General features: G+C 39.9%; 1 protein-coding gene across 2 annotated transcripts in view; it reads left to right on the top strand.

The window, feature by feature from the left end:
- rock2a (rho-associated, coiled-coil containing protein kinase 2a) overlaps positions 1-24,499 on the top strand; it is a 37,933-nt gene that overhangs the window by 7,166 nt on the left and 6,268 nt on the right. For both annotated transcript variants that reach the window (XM_035167786.2, XM_035167785.2), the window contains exons 2-29: positions 7,711-7,792; positions 7,908-8,008; positions 8,879-9,016; positions 9,289-9,549; positions 10,379-10,523; positions 10,629-10,767; positions 10,943-11,034; positions 11,245-11,404; positions 11,533-11,587; positions 12,771-12,859; positions 12,948-12,996; positions 13,423-13,558; positions 14,181-14,272; positions 14,733-14,979; positions 16,923-17,029; positions 17,979-18,138; positions 19,316-19,476; positions 19,677-19,861; positions 19,968-20,037; positions 21,077-21,180; positions 21,340-21,526; positions 21,685-21,778; positions 21,868-21,962; positions 22,414-22,605; positions 22,735-22,903; positions 23,944-24,014; positions 24,107-24,195; positions 24,335-24,413. In XM_035167786.2, coding sequence (XP_035023677.1) covers positions 7,711-7,792; positions 7,908-8,008; positions 8,879-9,016; positions 9,289-9,549; positions 10,379-10,523; positions 10,629-10,767; positions 10,943-11,034; positions 11,245-11,404; positions 11,533-11,587; positions 12,771-12,859; positions 12,948-12,996; positions 13,423-13,558; positions 14,181-14,272; positions 14,733-14,979; positions 16,923-17,029; positions 17,979-18,138; positions 19,316-19,476; positions 19,677-19,861; positions 19,968-20,037; positions 21,077-21,180; positions 21,340-21,526; positions 21,685-21,778; positions 21,868-21,962; positions 22,414-22,605; positions 22,735-22,903; positions 23,944-24,014; positions 24,107-24,195; positions 24,335-24,413 — 3,549 coding nt within the window. The remainder of the gene's footprint in view (positions 1-7,710; positions 7,793-7,907; positions 8,009-8,878; positions 9,017-9,288; positions 9,550-10,378; positions 10,524-10,628; positions 10,768-10,942; positions 11,035-11,244; positions 11,405-11,532; positions 11,588-12,770; positions 12,860-12,947; positions 12,997-13,422; positions 13,559-14,180; positions 14,273-14,732; positions 14,980-16,922; positions 17,030-17,978; positions 18,139-19,315; positions 19,477-19,676; positions 19,862-19,967; positions 20,038-21,076; positions 21,181-21,339; positions 21,527-21,684; positions 21,779-21,867; positions 21,963-22,413; positions 22,606-22,734; positions 22,904-23,943; positions 24,015-24,106; positions 24,196-24,334; positions 24,414-24,499) is intronic.

Here is a 24,499-nt window from a genome sequence, read left to right as displayed (position 1 = left end):
TACAACACACTGCTGTCAACTATTGTACTGGCTCGCACATTATGTCTACAATATTTACAAAGTAATGTCTTCAGTGAAAAATCTGGACCCTTGTAATTTTTGCATAAATGGCAAAAGGATTTCCCCAGCCTGCAAATAAAAGCTTCATGACAAACAAAAATCTAAGTACACACACACAAAATAAATATACCCATCCTTTACAGCACCTTGATTACACATTACATAAGACCTTGGACAAACAGCACAGGGCATGAGCAGGTCCAAGATCCACCTCTCAGGGATGTGAGATGGAATGTAAAAAATGAGGATGAACTTCAGCTCTAGAAATTAATGGATATGGTGCGTGTCCAGAAAAAACAAAAACATTGCTTAAACTCAAATTATTATTACTAACGCTATGCTTCAGTTGAGTTGCCCATCTGTTTCAGTTGTATGATAAAACCTTAAATACACAACATGTGACATCCACTGTACAAGCAAAGCTGGAATAGGATGTGTTTACAGTGGTTTGTGGTTGTCGTGTGAAAGCATATGGATACATCCTGAGATCTGTCTTAATCTGGTGGATCTCCATGTCTAGACATGAGGACCGTGGCTGAGAAACTGTGGCCGTGCACACAACAGTACATTCAAGAACAATGCTGTGTGATTTTAGTTAAACCATTTATGTTAAGAGTGTGAATATAGCATTGGGCAATAAAACGGGACCAAGTGTGGAATCTTTGTGAATAGTTTTTTTTTTTTTAGATGGTTTGACTTTTGAAGAACTTTCACTTCCCACATTGATCAAAGTAACGGGGACGTGAACTGTATTATGCAAAGTCCACTGTGGTGGACAGTGGCTGCATGTGCAAAATCCTGAATCCTCAAATCAGTTGTGGTCTTGTGCAAAGTTTTCACTTGGTTGTGTGTGTGTTTGTGTCTAAGAGTTTGATACCTGCATCTTAGTGTATTTTTAGTTTTAAAATGATTGCGTGAGTGAGCACAGCAGAGAAGAGAAGTCTCCCACACATAATGCATAACTCATCCATCTGGCCTCAGCGAATTATCATTCCATCACAACCTGCTGGTGAAACAACCTCCTCCACACACACACACACACACTTTCTCTCACCCACATATGCACAGTTCTAGGTACACATGGACACGCATTGGTATTCATTTTCACAAGCAAACACATTATTCAATTGATCTTAGCAACACACAAGCTGCATCCAGGAGCAACGACAGAACAATAGAGCACATTAACAAACAGTTATGATTGTCTCTGTGTTCATACAGCTTTCATTTCCTTCAACAAACCCAAACAAGAACATTTGTACAGTGTACGTGTGGCAGAGTTTAGATGAGCAGTGTTTTGGACTTGAAGCTGGCAGCTTTAATTCAAATAGTTTGTGCCCGTGCTGAACATTTTTATACAGAGATTTAATCATGTTCTTACCAAAGGATTGAAAATGAAAACAAGCTTAATGACATCAACCCTGGGTTATTTTTCACTTGGCTCACTATGACTATTCTGTTGTAGGTTCTTTATTACCCCAGGTGAATAAAGCCTGTGGTAATGTCAATTTAGGTAATTAGTCACCCTAGAAACCTTTTCTATAACTATTTTGATGGTACATTTATTTACAAGCACATTTTACTAAGTCCAGCTTCACAAACGTGAATATGGTTTGTCTTTCCTGCTCTTCTGTGATGGCAAGGTCTGTTGGTCAGACAAAACATGACATTTTAATATGCATTTATGGGCTTTGGTAACTTCTGACGGGCATTTTCTGCAATTTTATGACATCATTAAACTTTATGATCAATTGCTTCATTGAGTAAATAATCAGTAGGTTAATCTAGTAGTAACCAGCCTTTAGGGCTCATGGCTCCCTCGAAATAAGGCTTTTATCCAAATGTGACCCTTCGGCACAGAATTTGACCATTGACTGGAATTATGACCATAATTAAGGAGTGGGTTTTACTGAATTTTTTTTCCCCAACACCCAATATCAGGACACTTAAAAAAACTCCTTAAAACCCACATCCTCACAAACCCTCCCCAGCATTTGTACTATATAGTCTCCTTTGTTAGTTTAATTTAAAATTTGTTTTCTTAACTTTGTAAAGCGGCCTTGGATTCCTTGAAAGGCGGTATATAAATCAAAGTTTTTTCAGAGGCCTGACGAGTCAAGAGTATCTTAGATTTTCAGAGAAATGGACACAATTTGAGAGAATGAAATAAAAGAAATAAACACCAATTTCTTAAACTGATAATATACAATATAGTTTTATTACATACATCCAATCACCTTTTCAACCGTTCAGATTTGTTTTGGGACCTTAGTGAAAGGGTTGTGTAAGTTTTAGGTTGTGTATGTGTTTATTTGGTAAAATATGGACAATACACCCAGGACATAGAAGTGCATGGTTGGATGGCAGTTAGAACCGGTATTGATCACTGCCATAATTCTTTTTTTCTTCTTTTATCACTTTTTTATTTCCCTCAATGGAACATTTATTAACTTTTAAAGAGCTGATTTTAAGTTCAACATGCAGCAGGACTTTACTGTCTCATTCAGTCCATGGCACATTCCTCACTGTACTTAATAATAAAGCACAGATGCCAAAAAAGCGTATGGCACAGAACATGGGACAGAAATCTGTCAAACACAAGAGTAAGACATAATCTTGTCATTCCCTGTGGAGACATTAGCAGTGCTATTTGTGGGGCCGCTGCAGGATTCCTGCTGTTGTGTCGTTCTCGAGGAGTTTACGGGCTCAGCCTGGCACGGCCCCCTCGCTCTGCCTGGCCCACAATTTATCCCCACAACTATTTTTAAAACGGCTGGAATTCAATCAAAACATTAACTTTCTGCTCAATCCTTTTAAAGCCCAGAGCAGTGCTGCTTGTTTCTGTTCCACATGCCTAGTGATGAGAGGGGCATTGGCCTAGTCCTTTTGGGAAAGACTGCAGATGGAGCAGGAGAGGCTGTGAATAGCTGGGTGATTCTTTATTGTGTTTAGCTCCTTTCAGGTTAACATCATCTCATTCCTGAGTGGTGCATCCACGTGGCTTTTTATAAGGTGATTAAAAAGTGGAAGCAGGCAAAGGGTGAACGACAGCTCTGTAATGTCAACAGCAGGTTGTGTAAATAAAATTGAAAAGGATAGAATGTGCTTATAAAACTCCTGCCTGCTGCTTCTCTGTAGCTTCAACTCTGTTCAACTCTTTGTATTTTGCAGGAGTTGCTTAGCAACCAGCCATAACCCATTGGCTGGATTGCAGTATAGCAGAGATAACATGCTGGAGTGCAATCTAATAGATACATAACAATTTATACTGATAAGCCTAAGTGGACAAATACTCCTATCAGCCCAGGAAGTAGCTGCATAGGAAAAATGTGTTGTGTGTCAAAGTGTTCTATGGAAACTGACATCAGGGATTGTAATTATCTAGATCGATTGTTACAAAAACGCTCCTGTTGTTTTAAGTGAAACTAACATGAGCGTGCACAAGGAAGGGTGGATCAATGGCTGTCTGGAGTAGGTCCAGAAATATCAGATGCATTAAAGTTTAAATTATGGATCGAGCTTTACACTTCCCCAGACACTTGTCTGTTATTTAATATTTATAAATAGCTGAGAAATGTCCTCCAGAGCCTTGTTGGCATTTTTTTTAACAGTAATGCTAATGGAAGTAGATTAGAGCAGCTGCGTCCCGCTATCTCTCTCGTGTAACCCCAATGCACTGAACAGCTGATTGTGCATGACCTGCAGAATCCCTGCAAACCTGATATTAAAAATGTGCTAATCTGGTTTATTAAAGTACTTAAATAAATAATAAAGCATATGGTAATATCTCCTATTTTCAAAAACAAAATGTCCTGCACACTTTGAATAGTACTGTCAGCACAGGCTAAAGGTTTCTGTTGACTTACACCCTCATAAACACAACTCAGACTACCCCCCTTTTCTGTCTCGATCCATATAATCCAGATATTAAAGTTCAGCTGATTTGCAGAGCAAACAAAACAAAGCTGTCACAAACATGAACTAACATCATTCTCTGTCTCCTCTGCAGAGATGTATAGAGCCACCAGTCACCAGGGTAACATGTATTTATTTGTCCTTCCTCCATGCTTGATTAATCTTGTTTAATGTGGAGATATAGAAATGACAGACAGAGGGATAAAGTGTCGCCATGAGGGCCAGTTTGCAGACTGGGGAATGTTTTGCTAATGTAGCAAATCCTAGTGTAGCAACACAGTGTTTACTATGTAGATGGCAACTGTCAACAAACTACTTTTGCCATTTAGTTTTCATGTCCAAAGTTGGAAATTTGTGCTTCTGAAGCAAGTGCCTGCCATGTTGCTTTGTTGTTGGGATTGTAACACCTACAACCGTAGACTGTAACTATATGTTGGTGATGTTGGATTGCTGTTGTTCTTCACATGCTCACATGACCCTTTCCTCTCAATACACACAACACTTCTGAACAGTTTAGTGACACTGGATCTCTGTTTGCTTTGAAAGTGCGTCATTCATGTTTTCCTGCCAATGCACTGGACAGAAAAGCGAATGCACCACAGCATCTAATAGACTTTAGCATGGACCCACAGGCTGCTGAGGTTTGGACCATAAATTGTTATGAAACCTTTTATTGAAATGATAATAACAAAAAGTCCATTTATTAATAAACAAACAATATTAATTTCTCATAAAAGCATAGACCTACATAAAAAGTATATTTACAGTTTAAAGGTGAGTTATTTAGATACACAGGTACAAAGTTATAGGTTCAACACAACAACTGTCAAAAACCAATCAATATTCAAGAACAAGTAAAATAGAGTCCTTACTTTGAGATGACATAACATTCATTTTTAAAAGGATATACTGATGTTTTTGTAGATCAATTATTATTCGAGTTTACAAAACCCATATTACCATTATAATGAATGCTAAAAGTTTAAAGGTGTAAATAGTTTATTTATATAACTTCTGCTGAGTGCGGGTGTTTGTTTTTGTTTCTCTCATGTAGCTTCACACAAGTCTTACAGTAATGTAAGTGGCTACTTCAGCAGCATCCCTGACCTCAGTGAGACCTCAGCCATTTTCACACACAAACTCCAGAAAATGGAAACTTTCACCACAAGCTCTCACATCTCAATGTCTTTCCAAGTTGACATCTTGGTCAGTGTCTCGGTGAATGTTTTTACTAGGGGGTCTACAGAACGTCTGCAGCAACTGATAGACATTTGCATTCTCAGCCCTCCAAATAATTTCAGGATAATATCTGGAGTTCAGTGAATGTCTGAAAGCAGCTTTACAGACATCATGGCCCTGGAGTTTGCATATGCAGTATATGGCTATGTCTCTGAGGTTGCTTTGAAGAACTTGCAGGTAACAGATGCATTGCATACATAGTCATATCTGCAGCTGCCATGCATGTCCATATTTATTTGGCTGCAGACAAATGAAGTGGCCGTAGCAGAGAATGCTGGCTCAGAGGAAATGACTTGCACACAGGGACCAGCTTCATGACACACCAAAATTATCTGCCAGCCCCGGGGTGGGGTGGATCATTTCCTGTCCCGTCGTGCTCGGAGGGAGATCCTTGTGCGTGTGTGCGGTTTTTTGCGTACGTGCACACGCACTCTGCAACCCCTCTCCACCCCCCGGCGTGTGTTTTTTTTCCCTTAAATAGTAGTTTTGTGTGAGGTCAGTCCTTTAATGGGGAAGTGAAGTTGAGATGATGAAACAGAGGGTGCAGCTCTGCTGCAGACCGACTGCAGCCAAGCGGAGAATGATGGAGAGAGCAGGAGGAGAGGCAGATAAGACGGAGGGAGAGTTGCAGAAATAGGCAAAAGAGACAAAGAAAGGAAACATGAAACAAGTTGTGTCATCCTATCTGTCACTGCAACAATAGGAGAAAGACACGTTTGAAAGACACCAGTTTACAGAGCTGGGTCAGACTTGGGTTATTGTCTCCTCTGTTGTAACATTTGGCCTGTTCTAATGTTCAGAAAGTTCCTCATTGATGGTTGAGGAATGCACAGCTGCCAGATGTTGATAGATGACTTCCTCACGGTTACAGACTGTAACAATTAGGGCTTTGCGTCTGTCTGTCTTTTGCTTATTTAATTGTTTCCCTACATCACCCCAGGTCCATTATAAGACGATTTAATGCCCCAAATAATCAGCTTGTGTTCAGTTAAGTTAACACACTGCTGCAGTGCTGTGGACCAGATCCCAACCGCTGCACCTGGTGGGGGTGCTTATGACACACATTCTGTCTGTGGAGTAGAAAACTGTTAACATCTTACGCACCTTTGACAGACTTGCTCACAAATCATTGCAATACCCGGAGCAAACCAATGTCTTTTTATATCAGCAACAGTATGTGTAGAAGGTGCCAGATGCCAGTGGTGTGGTAAATGCAGCTTCTAACTAGAGACTCCCCACCTCATATGGAGGTGGGCTCATCTCTCTCACCCACTGCCTCATAAAGGTCACACAAACAATGTGTTCATCATTTGTCAGCAGATGAATATCATCACAGGCAGAATCAAGACGGCAACTGCAGATGGAAAAATTATTCATCGTGCTTCACTTCACTCTCTCAGGGGAAAAAATCTGTCAGTTAAAACCATTTTCTTTTCTTTGCATATAGTTGTTTATGTAATCAGTCAGTCAAGTTGAATGAAGGTGTTTGTTTAAATTCAGACTTTGCTGTGTGCGGTGGTGTGGAACAGTTTTTGTTCTGCACAGTGATGAGAAAATATACAGAAAATAAACTTTTTAGACAGGCAGTCAGTGGTGTTCAACTCTCATGCTGCTCTCCACTGCCTTTAATGGCAAGGTTTAATGTTTGCCAGTTTTGTGTAATTTAGAGTATGGACCCTCATCATAATGTTACTCTGAGAGTTTAAATACACTGCAACAGAAGAAAACACATGCAAATAGATGCAAAAAATAGTTCATTTTTCAATACCACTGATGAGTAGCTGTCCTGTATAGCTTGGCAGCATCAGACGTTCAAACTCTGCAAAATCATGAATACTTTGTCCAGTATTGGGTTAGATTAAGCATCGAAAACTTTATGGAAATTGAAAATCATACTTCATCATACGTCACTTAACCTTTTGTGCATGTGCGTGTATGGGAGGAGAAGACAAGACTTGGTTGTGTCACTGTGTATTTTTTGCACAGTGACTTGCAGTGTGATGTTTTAAACTTTTATGATCAACACACACCTTTCCAAGTAAAAAAACATTATAACTTGTCTTAATTACTTACATTTACTGCTGTTTACTGGAAATAAGTGATAAGAGCAGCTGATGAGTCAGTGGGTGTTTAAAATGCTGTGTGACTGCACACAATCTGCTCTGGTTTATGAGTTATCTTTCAGCACTACATAGTTTTATGCTGCATCTGATGTCTTTGCCGAGGATGAAGATATAGTGACGACAGGCGATTGGTTCCCACTGTTAGTTGTCTTTGTTGTGATGTAACTGGTTGCAACTACTTCCTAATACATTACTGCCTTTGTCATGTGTATTTGTTTTCCGATGTTGAAACGTTAATTTGGATCAAGGAGATGGTCACTACCATTCATGGTTTTAATGAGAACCAGAAACCTGAGATGCTGCTGAGATGGTAGACGAGGATGTTAATGACATGATGTCATGACTGATGGTGTTTTTCGTTCTCTCCATGTAGGACTCCATGAACGCCCTGGTCTTAGACTTGGACTATCCAGCACTACGCAAGAACAAAAACATTGAGACCTTCTTAAACAGATGTAAGTAGTTGTTCTGTGCCACTGAGATTCAGACAGAGGGGCCGATGATATATAAACCTTCTGTCTTGTATTTATTATTGACAACATTATTAATGGATTGTTCATTGATCTTCAGATGAGAAAGAAATAGGACAAATTCGAGACCTCCAGATGAAGTCTGAAGACTTTGACAGAGTTAAAGTCATCGGTCGAGGGGCGTTTGGTGAAGTCCATCTGGTGAGTATTAATCACCTGTGATGTCAATATTATTTAGTTTTTTTTATATAAAAAAGAGAAAATAAACCAAGGCCCTGTTGCAATGGAAAAAATGTAAAACCCTTTACTGGTGTCGCTAATCCATATCAATGATCAAAATGATTAAAAAATAAATAAATCCACCCAAATGTTGGGGACACACGTGCCTTCATCAGGGGGACTAACCAGAAGTGAATAATTAACCAGACATATTTAAGCCTGGAAGATATCAGAAAATTAGATTGTAGCTGATAATCATAATAGACAACTCACATGAATCAAATTGGAGGAAAATAAGCAGTGCAAAAAAAACCACAATGAAAGAGCCAGCCAAAATATGAACATATATATATATATATACACACACACACACACACCACACCACAATGTAGAGACATATCATACTAAACAAAAAACTAAAAAATATAGTAACACATCCTCACAAATCTGCAAAAAGTTATTTGAAGGATAATTCAATCTCTTCATTAAGACCTGGATATTCCAAATTTTGGTTTTTATTTTCAGCTCCCACTAACAGTATAACGGTAACAATGTGAGTGAACATTTCTCTGCCTGGGTTTTCAGGAAAACTACATGTCAATCCTTGTGTGACTTTGTACATACAATGCACTGCCACTAATTAGTCAAATTAATCTAAAACTGCCGATTCTGAGCTCAAAATGTTCATTTAGTGAACAACAGTGATTGGATGTGTCATTGTGTATTAGGAAGAAATAACCTGACAGTAATGGCAGCCACTGACTATTGTCCCCCTGTAACCTCATCAAAATGTTTTTCAAAGTGTTTTTATGTGAATCCTAATTTATAATTATTATTATTGCCACAATGCAGGTCAGACATAAAGCCTCTCAGAAGGTTTATGCCATGAAGCTGCTGAGCAAGTTTGAGATGATCAAGCGCTCAGACTCCGCCTTTTTTTGGGAGGAGAGGGACATAATGGCATTCGCAAATAGTCCATGGGTTGTGCAGGTATGATATTTAATAATTCACTACTCAGCTCTATGTTTTCAGATTGTGATGAATGTATGTCTTTTTACCTTTTCTTTGATCCTTCAAATTAAATAGAGGATATTAGTTCTGTGCAGACTGCTACATTTATATCTTGAATGTACATTTTTATTACGTGTTATGTTGCAGTCTGACAGAAATAATGATTAGATGATATTAATCGTCATTGTCTTGTTAATGTATTCAAACATGATGTGTCTCATGTAATGAGAGCTTGTGCTTGCCCTGTACAGTTGTGCTGTGCCTTCCAAGATGAGCACTACCTCTACATGGTGATGGAGTACATGCCAGGGGGTGACTTGGTCAACCTCACCAGCACCTACGACGTGCCAGAGAAATGGGCCAAGTTCTACACAGCGGAGGTGGTGATGGCCCTGGATGCCATTCACTCAATGGGCTTCATCCACCGTGACGTCAAGCCGGACAACATGCTGCTAGATGGATACGGACACCTCAAGCTGGCCGACTTCGGGACGTGCATGAAGATGGACGCTGTGAGTTAAAGCAGCATGTCATGCTTCTGAAAATATGTTGATTTCTACTGCCGCCTGTTTCGGGGCTGAATCAGAACATTTTCCCCACTGAAGAGTCTCAATAACATCATCATATGGGGCGTTTACGGACAGATTTGAATACTTAGCACCTTTGTTACTAGATTTACAAACTTTTTAGACCTGTTTAATTACTTTTTCAAAGCACTGACCTGTGACCGAGAAGCAGGTAGCAGGTTGCTACCCAGACTGAGACTGTGCAGTATGTGAGAGACAAAATAAGAAACATGTTCTGTTGCTTATAATTCTCTCACCTTTTATACAAGTAAATATAGCTCAAAAGTTCCACTTCTGTTGAAATGTCATCCTTGTGTCTTAAGGTCTTCTCACTTGAACTACTACCTACACTGCCCCCTATGATTTCTGTTGGTACTGCTCTGTTTTGTCTGTTTCAGCCGTGTCCAGAATGCTCCATCCATTATATATCCTATATACATATCTCAAGTTGAGCATAAACGAGCCTTTAATAGGTTGTGTTTCCTACTTGTACTGTAGCAGCTGCATGATTTTCATTTGCAGATCAAAATGTAAATGAGATCAGTTTTATCAGAAATTCTGTTGACTGAGTAGGAGAGAAGCAGATAAAGTGCTGAAACCTGACTCATATTAAGATTGCAAATGCGATGTAATGACATAACTGGTATCCTAATCAGCATATTACGCCATTTAGCGAGTTTTGGATCATGATTTAGCTTCTTTCCAGCCTGATGTGAGACTATAATATCACATTGGGAGTTTCTGATTTATACTGATTCCTGGCTTTTCTCTGCAGACCGGCATGGTGCACTGTGACACAGCAGTCGGTACTCCAGACTACATCTCTCCTGAGGTGCTCAAGTCCCAGGGTGGAGATGGTTATTATGGGAGAGAATGTGACTGGTGGTCTGTCGGGGTCTTCATCTTCGAGATGCTGGTTGGTCAGTAAACATCTCATGAAGTCATATTGACTGGACCAAACAAGAATTCAGAAATAGTTTTTTATGGAGTAGTTTCTTCTGCTCACTTTCTGTAACTGCTTTTAGGTGACACACCATTCTACGCTGACTCTCTGGTGGGAACTTACAGTAAGATCATGGACCATAAGAACTCTTTAAACTTCCCTGATGATGTGGAGATCTCAAAAGACGCCAAGAATATCATCTGCGCCTTCTTGACTGACAGGTATGAAGAGTTACAGGGTCAGCACACTTTAATGTTTACTGCGGGCTTGGTTTGTGATGTTTGAGTTTTTATTTGGTCACTTTCAGAAAAGACCGTTGTTCATGTTTTCCTGACACCAGAACAAAAGGACGTGTTACTCACTGTTCAACAACTCATTTACTGTCTTTGTCTTGAGGGAGGTGCGATTGGGCAGGAACGGCGTGGAGGAAATCAAGCGACACCCTTTCTTTAAGAACGACCAGTGGACCTTTGACACCATCAGAGACAGTATGAAAATACAATTCACCCGTGCCCTTAAAATTATCCTTTTGCATGACTCGGATACAAACTCCACATGAAAAGAAGCTGCATAAGAAAAAGAAAAAAAGATAATTTATTAGTCCTCTCAGAGTTTTATTACACAGCACTTCCTTTTTCCAGCATTTCCCCCCTTACCCTTTTTTCTTTTTCTTTCTCTGTCTCGCTTTCTCTCTCCAGCGGTTGCTCCTGTGGTCCCAGAGCTGAGCAGTGACATAGACACCAGCAACTTTGATGAGATTGAAGATGACAAAGGCGATGTAGAAACTTTTCCCACACCTAAAGCCTTTGTTGGAAATCAGTTACCCTTTGTTGGCTTCACTTACTTCAAAGAAGATCAGTGAGTCATCAGTTTTTCCAGCCGTCCCCAGTCATCTTTGGCACCGCAACACTTCCACATACATCAAAAGATAGATTATAGATTTTTTTATACTCAGCTGTGTTGATTTTGTTCATTTCCTTCTTCAGATTACTAAATGCCTCCAACAATTCCTCAGTGGCCCACGAGAATTCGAAAGGAGAGGTAGGTACTTTCACTTCCTAAGCAGCTGCAGCAGTAATACAGGCCGGCCCGAGCTTCTTAGGAAATAAGGCAGGCATCAGTTTACTTCGTCGCACTGAGAGGCATTAAGGATTATGATGGAAATGACTCAGAAGAGGATTTCTTTCCCTGATCCCATGATTTATTAGTACTTTTGTAGAATTTCTTCTGTTCTTAGCTGCATACAAAGACTTGAGCAGTAGTCAGTGTAAGTGGCTGAGCTGAAAGCTAATCTGGGGAATTTACTGTTTTACGTACTGATTTGAGTCGTAATAGACGGCCACCCACCACAGTTAGAGACCCAGGTTTTATTATATATTCACTCTTGATCCACTGTCATTGCAAAACTGGCTTTGTTGTTAATGTGGTCTATGGAATCAAGAATTCAATTTCCTTTTTAAAAAGTTAAGCTCAGCAGAAATTGGCAACATGTGTGTCCCAAACAGTATTGTACTTATTTTGAGGTTTAATGGTTTTCTTGTCTCGTCTCCAGAAGTCGCATATTTTTCAAGTCAGAATCACAACTCCAAAAGAATGCTAATGATGGCTCAGTGTCTGCTTGCTGCATACGTAGGCAGCCCAAATGATCAGTTAAAAACGTCAAAAGAAGCATCTAAGAGATGACTGGAGTGACAGAACCAGGCAGGGACACTGAGGCGGCCACAGGAGAGGAAACTCTGTTGACTGTTTTAAATCCCATCGTTTCGCTATGTCTATGTGTTACCGCTGCAAAATGTCCACCACCCCTGCTTCAGGAATCAGGGCAGAAGCACATTTGGCCCAGTCACCTTCGACCGTGCAGTAGTATCCTGTCAGTGTGTCCTCCCCCACTTCCCCACTGGCCCGCTCACTCTACACCTTCATAATAAACACCAACACTGTTATCAGGACCTGTCCAACTTTGTGTTTGTTTGATTCGCTCTGGAATATATACGAAGTGTGTTTCCGGTAAACCCACTAAAAAAAGTCCAGCATTTTGTGGAAATGCAGTTCACCTGCCACACACAACAAGGGAGGCACAGCCAGAATATGAGGGATAAAGTGGACCTAAACAAAATGGATTAATGATCCGACACCATCAATTAGTAACTGAATAAATGTGATTGTTGGGTTTGAAAACGTGTTGTGTCTGTGTGTAATTGATTTGATTTTTCTTTCTTTTTAGTCGGTAGCATTGCAGAAGAAACTTCGCCACCTAGAGGTTCAGCTGAATAATGAGAAGCAGGTCAAAGACGAACTGGAGCACAAATTCAGGTGCAGTAGCTGCTGAACTAACAACACAGTCCGAGCACAGTGTCTCTATAGTCAAACGTCTTCTAAATGTCCTGTTTACTTCCTGCAGAGTTGCCACCAGTCGTCTGGACAAAATCTCTAAAGAACTTGAGGACGAGGTAAATTAATGATGAAAGAAAATCTTAAGAGCAGACACCTGCCACTTGAATATTTTTTGGCTTTGTTCTACTAATATATCCTTGTGCAACAACCCAGATTCTACAGTGGGATCATATATAGTTTACATCTTCTTCATCCTTTCTTATGGCATTTCCTAAAAACCAGTCTTTAAGTCAGAATGATGATTTCTAATTATCCACACTTTAACATGTTTCGGTTAAATACCAATGTGTCATATCCAGTGAGGATCAGTTGGAGCGTTTGCAGAATTCTAATAGCCACATTAAAATGTCTGTCTGGTTTGGGATTAGTGTTAAACCCCAGTTGGATTCTCAGGAACAGTTGCTCATAAAGTTGTGAAATCACAGCAGCGTGAAAACCAGCCCTACAGGACACGTTGAACAGGGTTTATTGAACGATTTTAGGTGAGCGGGAGAAAGAACCTGGAGTCGAATCTGAGGCAGCTGGAGAGAGAAAAGGCCCTGCTGCAGCACAAGAGCCTGGAGAGTCACCGAAAGGCCGAGAGCGAGGCGGACAGGAAACGCTGCCTGGAGAATGAAGGTGAGACAACCAGATAATGAAACTAGATGATGTATCAATCCAATGGTATTTAGTTTTTAATTAACTTTCATTTTTTAGTTCCTAATATGAGACACTATACATTATACTATATACAATACTTTTCTGACTGAGATACTGTGGATAACACTGCCATCACCTGGTCAGAAGGACTTGGGGAAACACTGGAACCAGAGGAAAATGGTTTAAGGGGAAACTCTGTTTTGTCCATCAGTTTACTTTCCTTTGCTGATATTCTGCAGTGATTATTTATCACATTTTTATTTGACTGTTGTCCTGTTCCATGATACTCCGACTCTTCACCGATTAAAGGACCTGTGTGATTTAGTAGCATTTAGCTGTGAGGTTGCTGATAGATCCCACTTAAACGTACACACCAGTCCAATAATGAAGGATTAATACTATTCATAAGTAATTATATGAGAATTGACTTTACTAAAATTGTGCATCCATGCTCTTTTCAACTGTTGGTGATTAGGTATGCACATTTTAAACTTCTCAACTGAAGTCTTAAATAAGAAACTTGGTGCATGCTTGAGATTTACCTAGAGACTTAATGAAAGCAGAGTTCATGTGTTGGTCTGTGTTCTTCTGTGTCACACAGTCAACAGCCTACGAGATCAGCTGGACGACATGAAGAGAAGAAACCAGAATTCACACATTTCCAATGAGAAGAACATTCACCTACAGAAACAGGTCAGTGCTGCTCAGTGTTGGGGACTCAACAGGGAAGTTAAATGTCAAGAAATCTGTGTTCTTTTGTATCTATCTATTTTATATTATTGTCAAATAAACTATTTCGAAGTTTTTTTCTTCACAAATATTTCAATGTAAAGGTTACTATATAGAGGAAGAGGAGGTTATATGATGTTTCACTGCTACAAAATGGAGATAGTATGGAATAAAGCCTTGATATAAACAGATATCAAAGGTAAAGAAGAAAATGCATCTGAACAGGGGCTTCTAGACTGTGTTTTATGAATGGCACTGAGCCATGTCCCCCCCCCCCAAATTAAACTATTATATCTGAAAGTATGTACAAGTGTCACAACATACCATAAAGGTTAACAGAGACATTTAAAAAAAAAAAGAGGAGTAACTAAATGAAACACTTAACTGATCTTCTAACATTTTCCTTTCGTTCTTCTTCTATCAGCTGGAAGAGGCCAACACGCTGCTGCGGGCCGAGTCCGAGGCGGCGATGAGGCTCCGTAAAGCCCAGACGGAGAACAGCAAGCAGCTGCAGCAGCTGGAGGCCAACGTACGCGAGCTGCAGGACAAATGCTGCCTGCTGGAGCGCAGCAAGCTGAGTCTGGAGAAGGAATGCATCAGCCTGCAGGCGGCTCTGGAGACGGAGAGGAGGGAGCACAGCCAGGGCTCAGAGACCATCAGTGACCTCATGGGTGGGTTAAACACACATTTTCTAGCTGCTCTAAGACATGCACTGAGCATTTTCCAGAAATTTTCCAGAGGGGCTGTATGTGAGAATGCAAATGTCTGAGTCAGTTGCTACTGACATTTTTCCAGAAAACTTTTCCTACCAGCCAGTAAAATGTGAGAATATAGCAGGAAAATGCCCATAAAACGCACTGGACAAAAATAATACATATATTTTAGGAGGAAAAAGAGCTGTCATACACATAGAAACAATTGACAAAGATGTCCACTTGGAGAAACAACAATATTCAAAAGCTTTTGGTGATAAGAACAGATGCCGGTGATGATGTGCTGGAAACAAAAGCGTGATCACCACAGTGGAATTTATACCTTATATCCTGCTTCCTGCATGTTCTACCCTCTCTGGACATTTCCCTGTTGTTGTCCGTCCTTAACAGTCTCCTGCTGCATTCTTCATTCTTCATTATGTTAAAGGCAAACAACAAAAAAAAAGATCAATTACAAAAAAAAGTCAACATCTGTTATTGGCTTATATGATAGTATAGGATATTCAAAGACTAAATATATTATTTTTTATTACCTTATTTTGACCAGGGTGTTACACATTTGCGCTTCCCAAGCACCTAAAAACAATAAACTAACAACATCGAACCATCTAAATCTAATATAAGAATGTGAAATGATCAGAACAACGTGGTAATGAATATTTGGAATAAGCCTATGATTGCAGCCTTGCAGACTGAAAATTGCACAGAAACCTCAGCACCTCAGTGTATTAAATACTATTTTGAGGAGTTGCTGATTTGGTTACTTGTATTTTTATGAGGTGGAAATTCTATTACACGCCTCGCGCAGAAATCTCTGCCACTTTCATTTTCAAGTCATTTTCCTTCTGCCTGCCTTGCAGCTTATGTTGCAAATTTATGAGGGCAGCTAGGTGAGTGAAAGCAACGTGCCACACAAACACTGAGGGCACAAAAGAGGCTTTCCAGGCCTTAAGTAAGAGTTTGCACTGCAGAGCAGCTGTCAAACAAACACTGTGTGTGTGTGTGTGTGTGTGTGTGTGTGTGTGTGTGTGTGTGTGTGTGTGTGTGTGTGTGTGTGTGTGTGTGTGTGTGTGTGTGTGTGTGTGTGTGTGTGTGTGTGTGTGTGTGTGTGTGTGTGTGTGTGTGTGTGTGTGTGTGTGAGAGGAATGTATTTGTTAGAGCCTTTATTACAAGCTGTTTGTCTGGGTTCTGCACAGAGCCACAGACAATGAGTCAAGATGTAAACAAGAACAAATGCATCTAATATTTACAGATACAAGACTTAAGCCACTCTCCAAAGCTGTCTAATGACCAGTGGCTCAGTTGCAGTGGGACAATGTGAGACAGTAGCAGACTGTGGTTGTACCAGTCAGCTCCCAGGATGCATTTGTGTAACCATTTCAGGGAGTTTGTTTACGTCAGGGCTAATAATTCAACCATAATCTGATTACAGCAGCTCTCAGGCCATTTAAACTGTCATATGAAAACTTTTATCAGATTGTGTGAATTTAAGTGAGGTCAAACAGATCTCAGTTATCACACCCAGGTCTCGGCGCACTCTGTGTTTGTTGGAGCGTGAAACTGCGGCAGTCAGCTTTCGTTTAGCTTCGGTCTGCTGTTGTAATATAATCTGCAATGAACAGCTCGGTCCAATGAACCAGGATTTTGGAGAAGAAAACATTTCATTTTAACAACGTAAATATTCAGAATCAAAATATTGCTTTAAGCTGATTTGGTTGCGTAATTAGGGTATTGTGTTTGTATATAAACAAATAATAAAGACAGCTGTCTGGGGATTTGATTGGGTGGAAACTTGTTTTGCAAGCCATTTTGTTAGTTTAGTTTAATAGACTCGTGTTGGATGTATTTTCTTTTTTTGGAAATGTGCTTCTGAGGATTATTCTCTTGGATTCATTTTTCAGGACGAATCTCTGGTCTGGAGGAGGAGGCTCGTCAGCAGAGACAGACTCAGTCCAAAACTGAGTCTGAGAAGAGGCAACTTCAGGAGAAACTCACTGATCTGGAGAAGGTAAATAAAACAACCTGAGTTGAAATGACAACACGATTCAACACATTCTTTCTTTATTGATTTGTGAATTTATTAGTCTTTATTATTTAGCATTTTAAGGAAGGCCTAATCTACGTGAGTTTCCTACGTGATAGTATATGTTGTTTTCGCGATTTTTCCCATCTTATTTTAAAATGTATCGAGATAAACTGCTAAGATAACACAAGCCCTATTTTACATTACATTACATTCCAATTGGTTTTTATTCACCAAACCATGTAAGTTATTTAGCATCAATGAAAAACTATTTTATTGAAGCATTCTGGCCAGTGTGGTTTGTCCTTATGATGTGTTTTACTACAAAGTTCACTACAGACTTTTATCTACACAATGATTCAATGATTGAAACCTCATTCTTTAGATATTATAGAAAGCGACTTGACATAATTACTATAATAACTTGCAAAATAATCGTTGCCCTACTTTTTATTCTATTGTTACTTTAGGAAACGCACATTAATAATAAGCTTTATTCGCATTGCACTTTTCAAAAAACATGTTAACAAAGTGCTCCACAGACAAAAAATACATGCAGTGCAATTACAAATTTAAAGAGATTAATTTAAGACGAAGGGCAAAATAAAGCAACAAACAAACGTGTGTATTTAGAAGTTTTTAAAGACATGACTGAGTTGTTCCACAGCTACTGGTAGTTTCTTTCGCTGAACAATTCAAGCTGCCTTTTTATCGCATTATAACATTGTTCACTAACATTATAGATAAGATAGGGCCATTCAAATATTTACAATATACTATAATAATAAAATATGATAACAGCGTGATGTCAGGAATTCCCGAGCTTCTGAACGCTTCTGTGTGTGTTAGTGTTTTTGTGATGCCCAGATAAATTGCTTCTGGAGTGTCATTGAGTTCATCACATCATGTCTCTCCTTGTTATGTCTCTGTCCAGGAGAAGAGCAACAAAGAGATTGATTTGACCTACAAGCTGAAGGTGCTGCAGCAGGAGCTGGAGCAGGAGGAGACGTCTCATAAGGCCACCAGGGCAATGCTGGCAGACAAGAGCAAGATCAAAGTTACCATCGAAGGAGCCAAGTCAGAGTCCATGAAGGGTGAGGGCGCTGACCTTTTATTTCCAGGATTATGTTCTCTTCTTTACTTCAACAGTGTGTTGATGGCAACAGGCAATATATCTTGTGAAGGAGACAGATTTAGTAATTAATCAAACTTCCTGAAATGATCCCTGACTTTGTGCAAAAAAGGAAAGTTTTAAATACTTGTCTCTTAATTCTGTACTTTGATATAATTTAGTATTGCTATGAGGCTGGTCATCCACTGGGCATTTGGTTATTAAAATTGTGATATTAATATATATTCAACTAGGCACTCAGTAGAGCGCATACTTCCAACAAGGCCCAATAGTCTCCTTTAATTCAATTAAGCTGCACCAAATTTCACACCCTCAGAAATATCAGTTCCCTAAATATGCCAGATTTTTTTGAAGATCCATGAATTATTTCCTGGGAAAATGTTGACAGACAATAATAAAACATAATATTTGTATTAGTGTGAATAGTTATAACATACTTGTCTGTGCACTTAGTATGACTTTATTGTTGACATATACATATAATGAACCTTTTGTGGGACCTGTCGATGCAAAATCCCATCAATACAAGAAAATACATTTATGATCAATAAAAAGAAGAAGATGTTGCAAATGCCATATCTTGCAATGTTAAAGAAAGTGAAAAAAGAATTTCTGTCTCCACACCAAAAGCAAATGCGTTCTTCTCTGACCAACAATTTATCCTTTCACTAAGTTTCGTGGTAATATGTTCAGTTGTTTTTGTGTGATGTTTGCTTACAAATAAAAACACCGACAGGTGTGTGTATATATATATATATATTTATATATTATCTTTTGCTGGTCTTAAAGGCTGCATTACAGATATATGATACAGTTTTTGTCGTAAGGGTCATATCAGTACATCATTATATGGTTAAATAATTTTTTTCCTCAGAGGTCATATCACCAATACCTGTTTTAGGTTGTGTTGCCTTATCATCTAAGTGAAGACTTGTATTCAGTGGCCTCTTTGTTGTAAAATACTAGCTCCTATTTTCTTTCTTTACTTGCTTTATAAAAACAGTTTTTGACTTAAAAATACATTATTTTCCCAGCATGTCTGCAATGCTGTCCATTAGTCACAGTGTAAAAACCTTAAATGAAACTCTGTGTCTTCCTCTCATCCTCACCATCTCCTCTTGTCTTTAACTCTGATGCAGAGATGGAGCAGAAGCTGGCGGAGGAGCGATCAGCCAAACTGCGTCTGGAGAACAGAATCCTGGAGCTGGAGAAACACAGCAGCATGATGGACTGTGACTATAAACAGGCTTTACAGAAACTAGATGAGCTGCGAAGACATAAGGACCGCCTCACTGAGGAGGTGAGCGTTTATATTCTGTGCTGCAGACCAGCGAAGTGTATGTTTAGATATTAAATGCCACCTACAGAAAACAAAACTGACGCCTTATGTAACAGCTTGTCAATTCTGAGGTGGAGAGGAATAACTGTAATTCATTTGTAGGTTAAAATGTAATTATAAAAAAAGCATATTCAGTATTATAAACAAAAAAATTCCTTCAGGTAAAGAACTTGACCCTGAAGATCGAGCAGGAGACCCAGAAGAGAACCCTGACTCAGAACGACTTGAAGTCTCAGAACCAGCAGCTCAATGCTCTGAAAACCTCAGAGAAACAGCTCAAACAGGAAACCAACCACCTGCTGGACATTAAACGCAGCTTGGAGAAACAGAACCAGGAGCTGCGCAAGTCAGTTTACATTCTACTTTTCTCTTTGTTCGCACTTCTCTCTACTCAAGCCATCATATGCTTCCCGAGCGAAGATAGTGAATAATGATTTGGTTTTGGTTTACAGAGAACGACAGGACACAGACGGGCAGATGAAGGAGTTACAGGACCAGTTAGAAGCCGAACAGTATTTTTCTGTGAGTCTTTATTCTACTCTTTAATTACCAAGGTCAAATGAAAAAGAGCGGCCCATCATGGTTCTGCATCTAACGTTAAGTGTGTGTGCTGTAATGTGCCATCAGAATGATGCTCCTTTTACTTCAGTAGCTAATGCACGTTGTCATGTGAATTGAACCAGAGTTCAATTTGTCAAATATTTTTGGAATAAAGCCATGTTTCAGCCGAAAATACTCAAATTTTAATCTGAGACTAAATACTGGAATACAATGCATCAGAGATCTTCACGATAAAAGACCCACCCCAAAGATTCCTCTACTTTCAAGTACCACCTCCTGACCACATACTTTTTGGGGGGTAAATCAATTCCCTGGAACTTAATTTAGGCTAAGTCCACACTACTATGTTTTAAAAATGCATCAACTCTTCTTCGGATATGACAAATTTCCATTCTACACATTTTACACTCTTAGAGCCCCTAAAACATTTGTTTGGAATTTAGAGGAATTTGCTGATTGGGTCTTTTCAGCCATGACGTAGCCTTTGCAAATTCATCAGGCTCCCATAACTTCTGGAAGAAAACAACCAGCATTTTGCCCGGCTACCAGTGTACAACACAACATGGATAATCCATCACAAGCGTTGCTGACCCTGATGTCACCGTTTTCAAATACAAATATTGTCGTAAGGATGTAGCCTTAGATCCCGGTCCCGGATGTGGAAACACTGAGTTCCTGCAAACGTTCCTGGTTCTTGCGGTGGAAATAAAGCTTAATATAAAAATTATTAATCTGTGTTAATTAATTTTGCTAATGCTTAAAGGAACTTGGATCAAATGTTTCCCTTTTTCTTCAGATTTTTTAGTTTATCAACTTACCTGTACACACTATATTTATTCGTTAATATTCAGGAACAACATAAATGCATTTAAGAAACTCGACCTTCTCTTGCTGTGGTGAATGTTCAGTGGTAGACTGCCAGTGCAGACGTATGTAATAATATGTTACTGTAATATCTGAGAGTGTGAGGTGTATTTGATCTGTTTCCTGTGTTTCTCAGACATTGTATAAGACCCAGGTGCGTGAACTGAAGGAAGAGTGTGAAGAGAGGAACAAACTCCACAAAGATGTCCAGCAGTCTGTGCAGGAGTTTCAAGAGGAGAGGTGCTCTTACTGTCTGTTTAATCCATTTTAAACAAATAAGACAATCCAATTTACTTCAATAGTTAATTTACAGCTCTGAATGAGAAGTTTATGTTCTCTGTTAGTGATTAGTAATTGTCCAGTTGTTGATTTTGTTAAATTATTTTCGATTTCTTCCAGGGACTCTTTGGCGGCTCAGCTTGAGATCACTCTGACAAAAGCGGACTCAGAGCAACTGGCGCGCTCCATCGCCGAGGAGCAGTACTCCGACCTGGAGAAGGAGAAAATAATGAAGGAGCTGGAACTGAAGGAAATGATGGCCCGGCATCGTCAAGAGCTCGGCGAGAAGGACATCACCATCAGTTCGGTGAGTCACATTAACCTCTGACTCACGTAGGTAGACGCACGCTCAAGCTTTATAAAGACACAGTGGAAACAAATAAGTTTTAGTGTTGGTCTTGGACAGATAGCAGTGGCAGACAGTGTATATGTGGCTCATAATTCATTTCCCGTCTGCTGCTGCAGTTGGAGGAGGCCAATCGCACCCTGACCAGTGACGTCGCCAACCTCGCTAACGATAAAGAGGAGATGAACAACAAACTGAAGGAGGCAATAGAAGGTGTTTACAATGTTTCAACTTTGTACATTACACAAGCTAATTGTTTTTTGTCAAGGTTGACATCCATTTTTGTATCTTGGTTTCTTCAGAATCAGATAAGTCAAAGGACTGGGAGCAGCTGATCTGCCAGAGTAAGAATATGTTTGAGAAGCAGCTGCAGTCTGAGAGGACGCTGAAAACTCAGGTAAGTCTGTTTTAACCCCAGGAGTCGCTGATGACGCCAGTGTGATTTAATCAGGGGGAGGGGGGACTGAGCTGAGAGCGTATTTGTGCATTTTTGGGTCCAATATATCAAAGTATAAAAAACAATTGTCTGGTCATATCGGCAATGTTGACAGAAAGTTACCAAACAATGACACGGGGAATATTTTTTGTGTGGTACAAAAAGGCTAATTCAAAAGCATTTTGAAAAAACACCAGAGAGTGACAGGTAATCAGCAGCTTCATTATACAATGCATGTGATTTACTTTCAGTGTCTTACATACACAACAACTTAATTGAGAAATAAAAAGCTAACTTTAGGGTTTTGGATGCAGGTTAATTCTCTGGGAAACACCATCACCAGCTCCTGAAGCTCTTAAAACTACTTAACTGTCAAAACAAGCTGAAATGTCATACTCATGTCCATCTACAGGCCGTCAATAAGCTGGCAGAGATCATGAATAGGAAGGAGGTCCGTGGTGGAGGCAGTCGCCGGGGTAATGACACAGACATGCGGCGAAAGGAGAAGGAGAACAGGAAGCTGCAGCTGGAGCTGAGGTCGGAGAAGGAGAAGCTCAACAGCACCATCATCAAATACCAGAGAGAGATCAATGAGATGCAAGCGGTAGGTAGCACAGCCACAGTCTAGTGTCCTGCCTTCCCACAAACTTTGAGCATGTGCAGCACAGTGTCTCCTGTCCTCTCCTGTGTCTTTGACTGGACCTTGTCTCTGATGCTGTTTTTGATTTTGCAGCAACTGGCCGATGAGAGCCAGATGCGTATCGAGCTGCAGATGGCCCTGGACAGTAAGGACAGCGATATCGAGCAGCTGCGGAACCTCCTGCAGTCACTCAGTGTTCAATCAATGGACTCAGCCAGTGTCAGCAGTGGACCAGAGTTTGATACGGATGATGCATATGCAGGTAAGAGCTTTCCCAAAGATGTCAATCCATAAACCCAGCTTCATACCGTGTACACTGAATAGATTTGCTGTCCTTTATGCTAAAATAAAACTGTTACAGAAATCTATATAAAATATGTTTTAAGTTCCAAGAGCCTTGGGCTTGTGAAGAAACAAAAAATAGTTTTTGTGTTTATGATTATTTTACTGCAGCTAGTTTACTGACCTTCAGCTAAGAATTAGCGGAATATCAAGCAGCAGTGTTGTAAACTGCTAATTTCTTCAGCAGGGGTTGATGTGATATAGTAAACAAGCCAAGTTATCTCTAACTACACTAACAACACATTGGAAATTTTTGCCGACTATAAATATCAAACCTTAGTTACAGACTGTATTGAATTTGCTCTCTCAGACTCACTCTGGGTCCAGGCTCTACAGTTGCCTGTACCTGTTGCAGACATCTTAGTGTAATGATTTTACCCCAGAGAGCAGCGTGAACGCCCCACTCACTCTGCAGATACTGAAATGTCCCCTGAGGTACACTGCTCCACACTGTATGCTGACTGATTTAAAAAATAAGCTAAGACCCGTTTAGGCCTGTTTTTACAGGTGAGAACGTACCCAAAAGCATCAATGCGTTAAGATCGGATCACTCAAACCACATTGGGACGTGGTCTCAGACGTATGTGGCCACATTCTTTTCTCTTTGTGAACGCAAATGCGCCTACTCTGCTGTCTTCCTCTGACTCGAAAACACAGTGATATCGGAAACATCTGTAAACTCTGGGTAAAACCGCATAATTTGGTCTTTGTAAACAAATGACATTTGTGAGCATTTGCATATAGAGCGGGGAAGTGAGATCAGATCACAAGTGGTAGCAGGAGATGCATTCAGGATGCTTTTTAATATCAGGTGTGAACAGACCTACTTAGCGCTGGCCACTCCCATTCAATTACAAAACATCAAAAAGGCAGCCAACCTGTTTTTTACAGTGAAACTGGCAGATCAATGTGCTTAAATACAATATTTCAAATCTCACACTCTTTCTTTCTGTCACTAAGAATCAAGACTTGAAGGTTGGCTCTCTCTCCCTGTGAGAAACAACACCAAGAAGTTTGGATGGGTGAAAAAGGTACGCTTGAAGATTAGCGAGCAGCTTGTCGGTGTACAACAGTGCTTGTCCTTGAGACACATGTTTTCTTACAATATCTGTTCTGTCTCTAGTACGTTGTAGTGAGCAGCAAGAAGATTCTCTTCTACAACAATGAGCAGGACCGAGAGCAGTCCATCCCCTACATGGTGCTGGATATAGAGTGAGTGTGACACCTGACTCACCACTTTCACTTTATGCATTGTAGTGATGTTGAGTGTTGTATTAAGATGCTGCAGTTTGTTGTGTGTTGTGTGATGTTCTGATAAGAAGATATAACGAGACTATTTTCCATCACACAGCAAACTCTTCCATGTGAGGCCTGTCACTCAAACAGATGTGTACCGTGCAGATGCCAAAGAGATCCCCAGGATATTCCAGGTCAGTCACAGCTCTGCTTTAGTGTAGTCACCTTTTAATAAATATTATGTATTATTTACCAAACTTCTGAGCAATAATTGATGTTT

Source organism: Hippoglossus stenolepis, chromosome 10, assembly GCF_022539355.2.
Source record: "Hippoglossus stenolepis isolate QCI-W04-F060 chromosome 10, HSTE1.2, whole genome shotgun sequence".
NCBI lineage: Eukaryota > Metazoa > Chordata > Actinopteri > Pleuronectiformes > Pleuronectidae > Hippoglossus > Hippoglossus stenolepis.
This window is presented reverse-complemented; position numbering and strand designations above follow the sequence as displayed.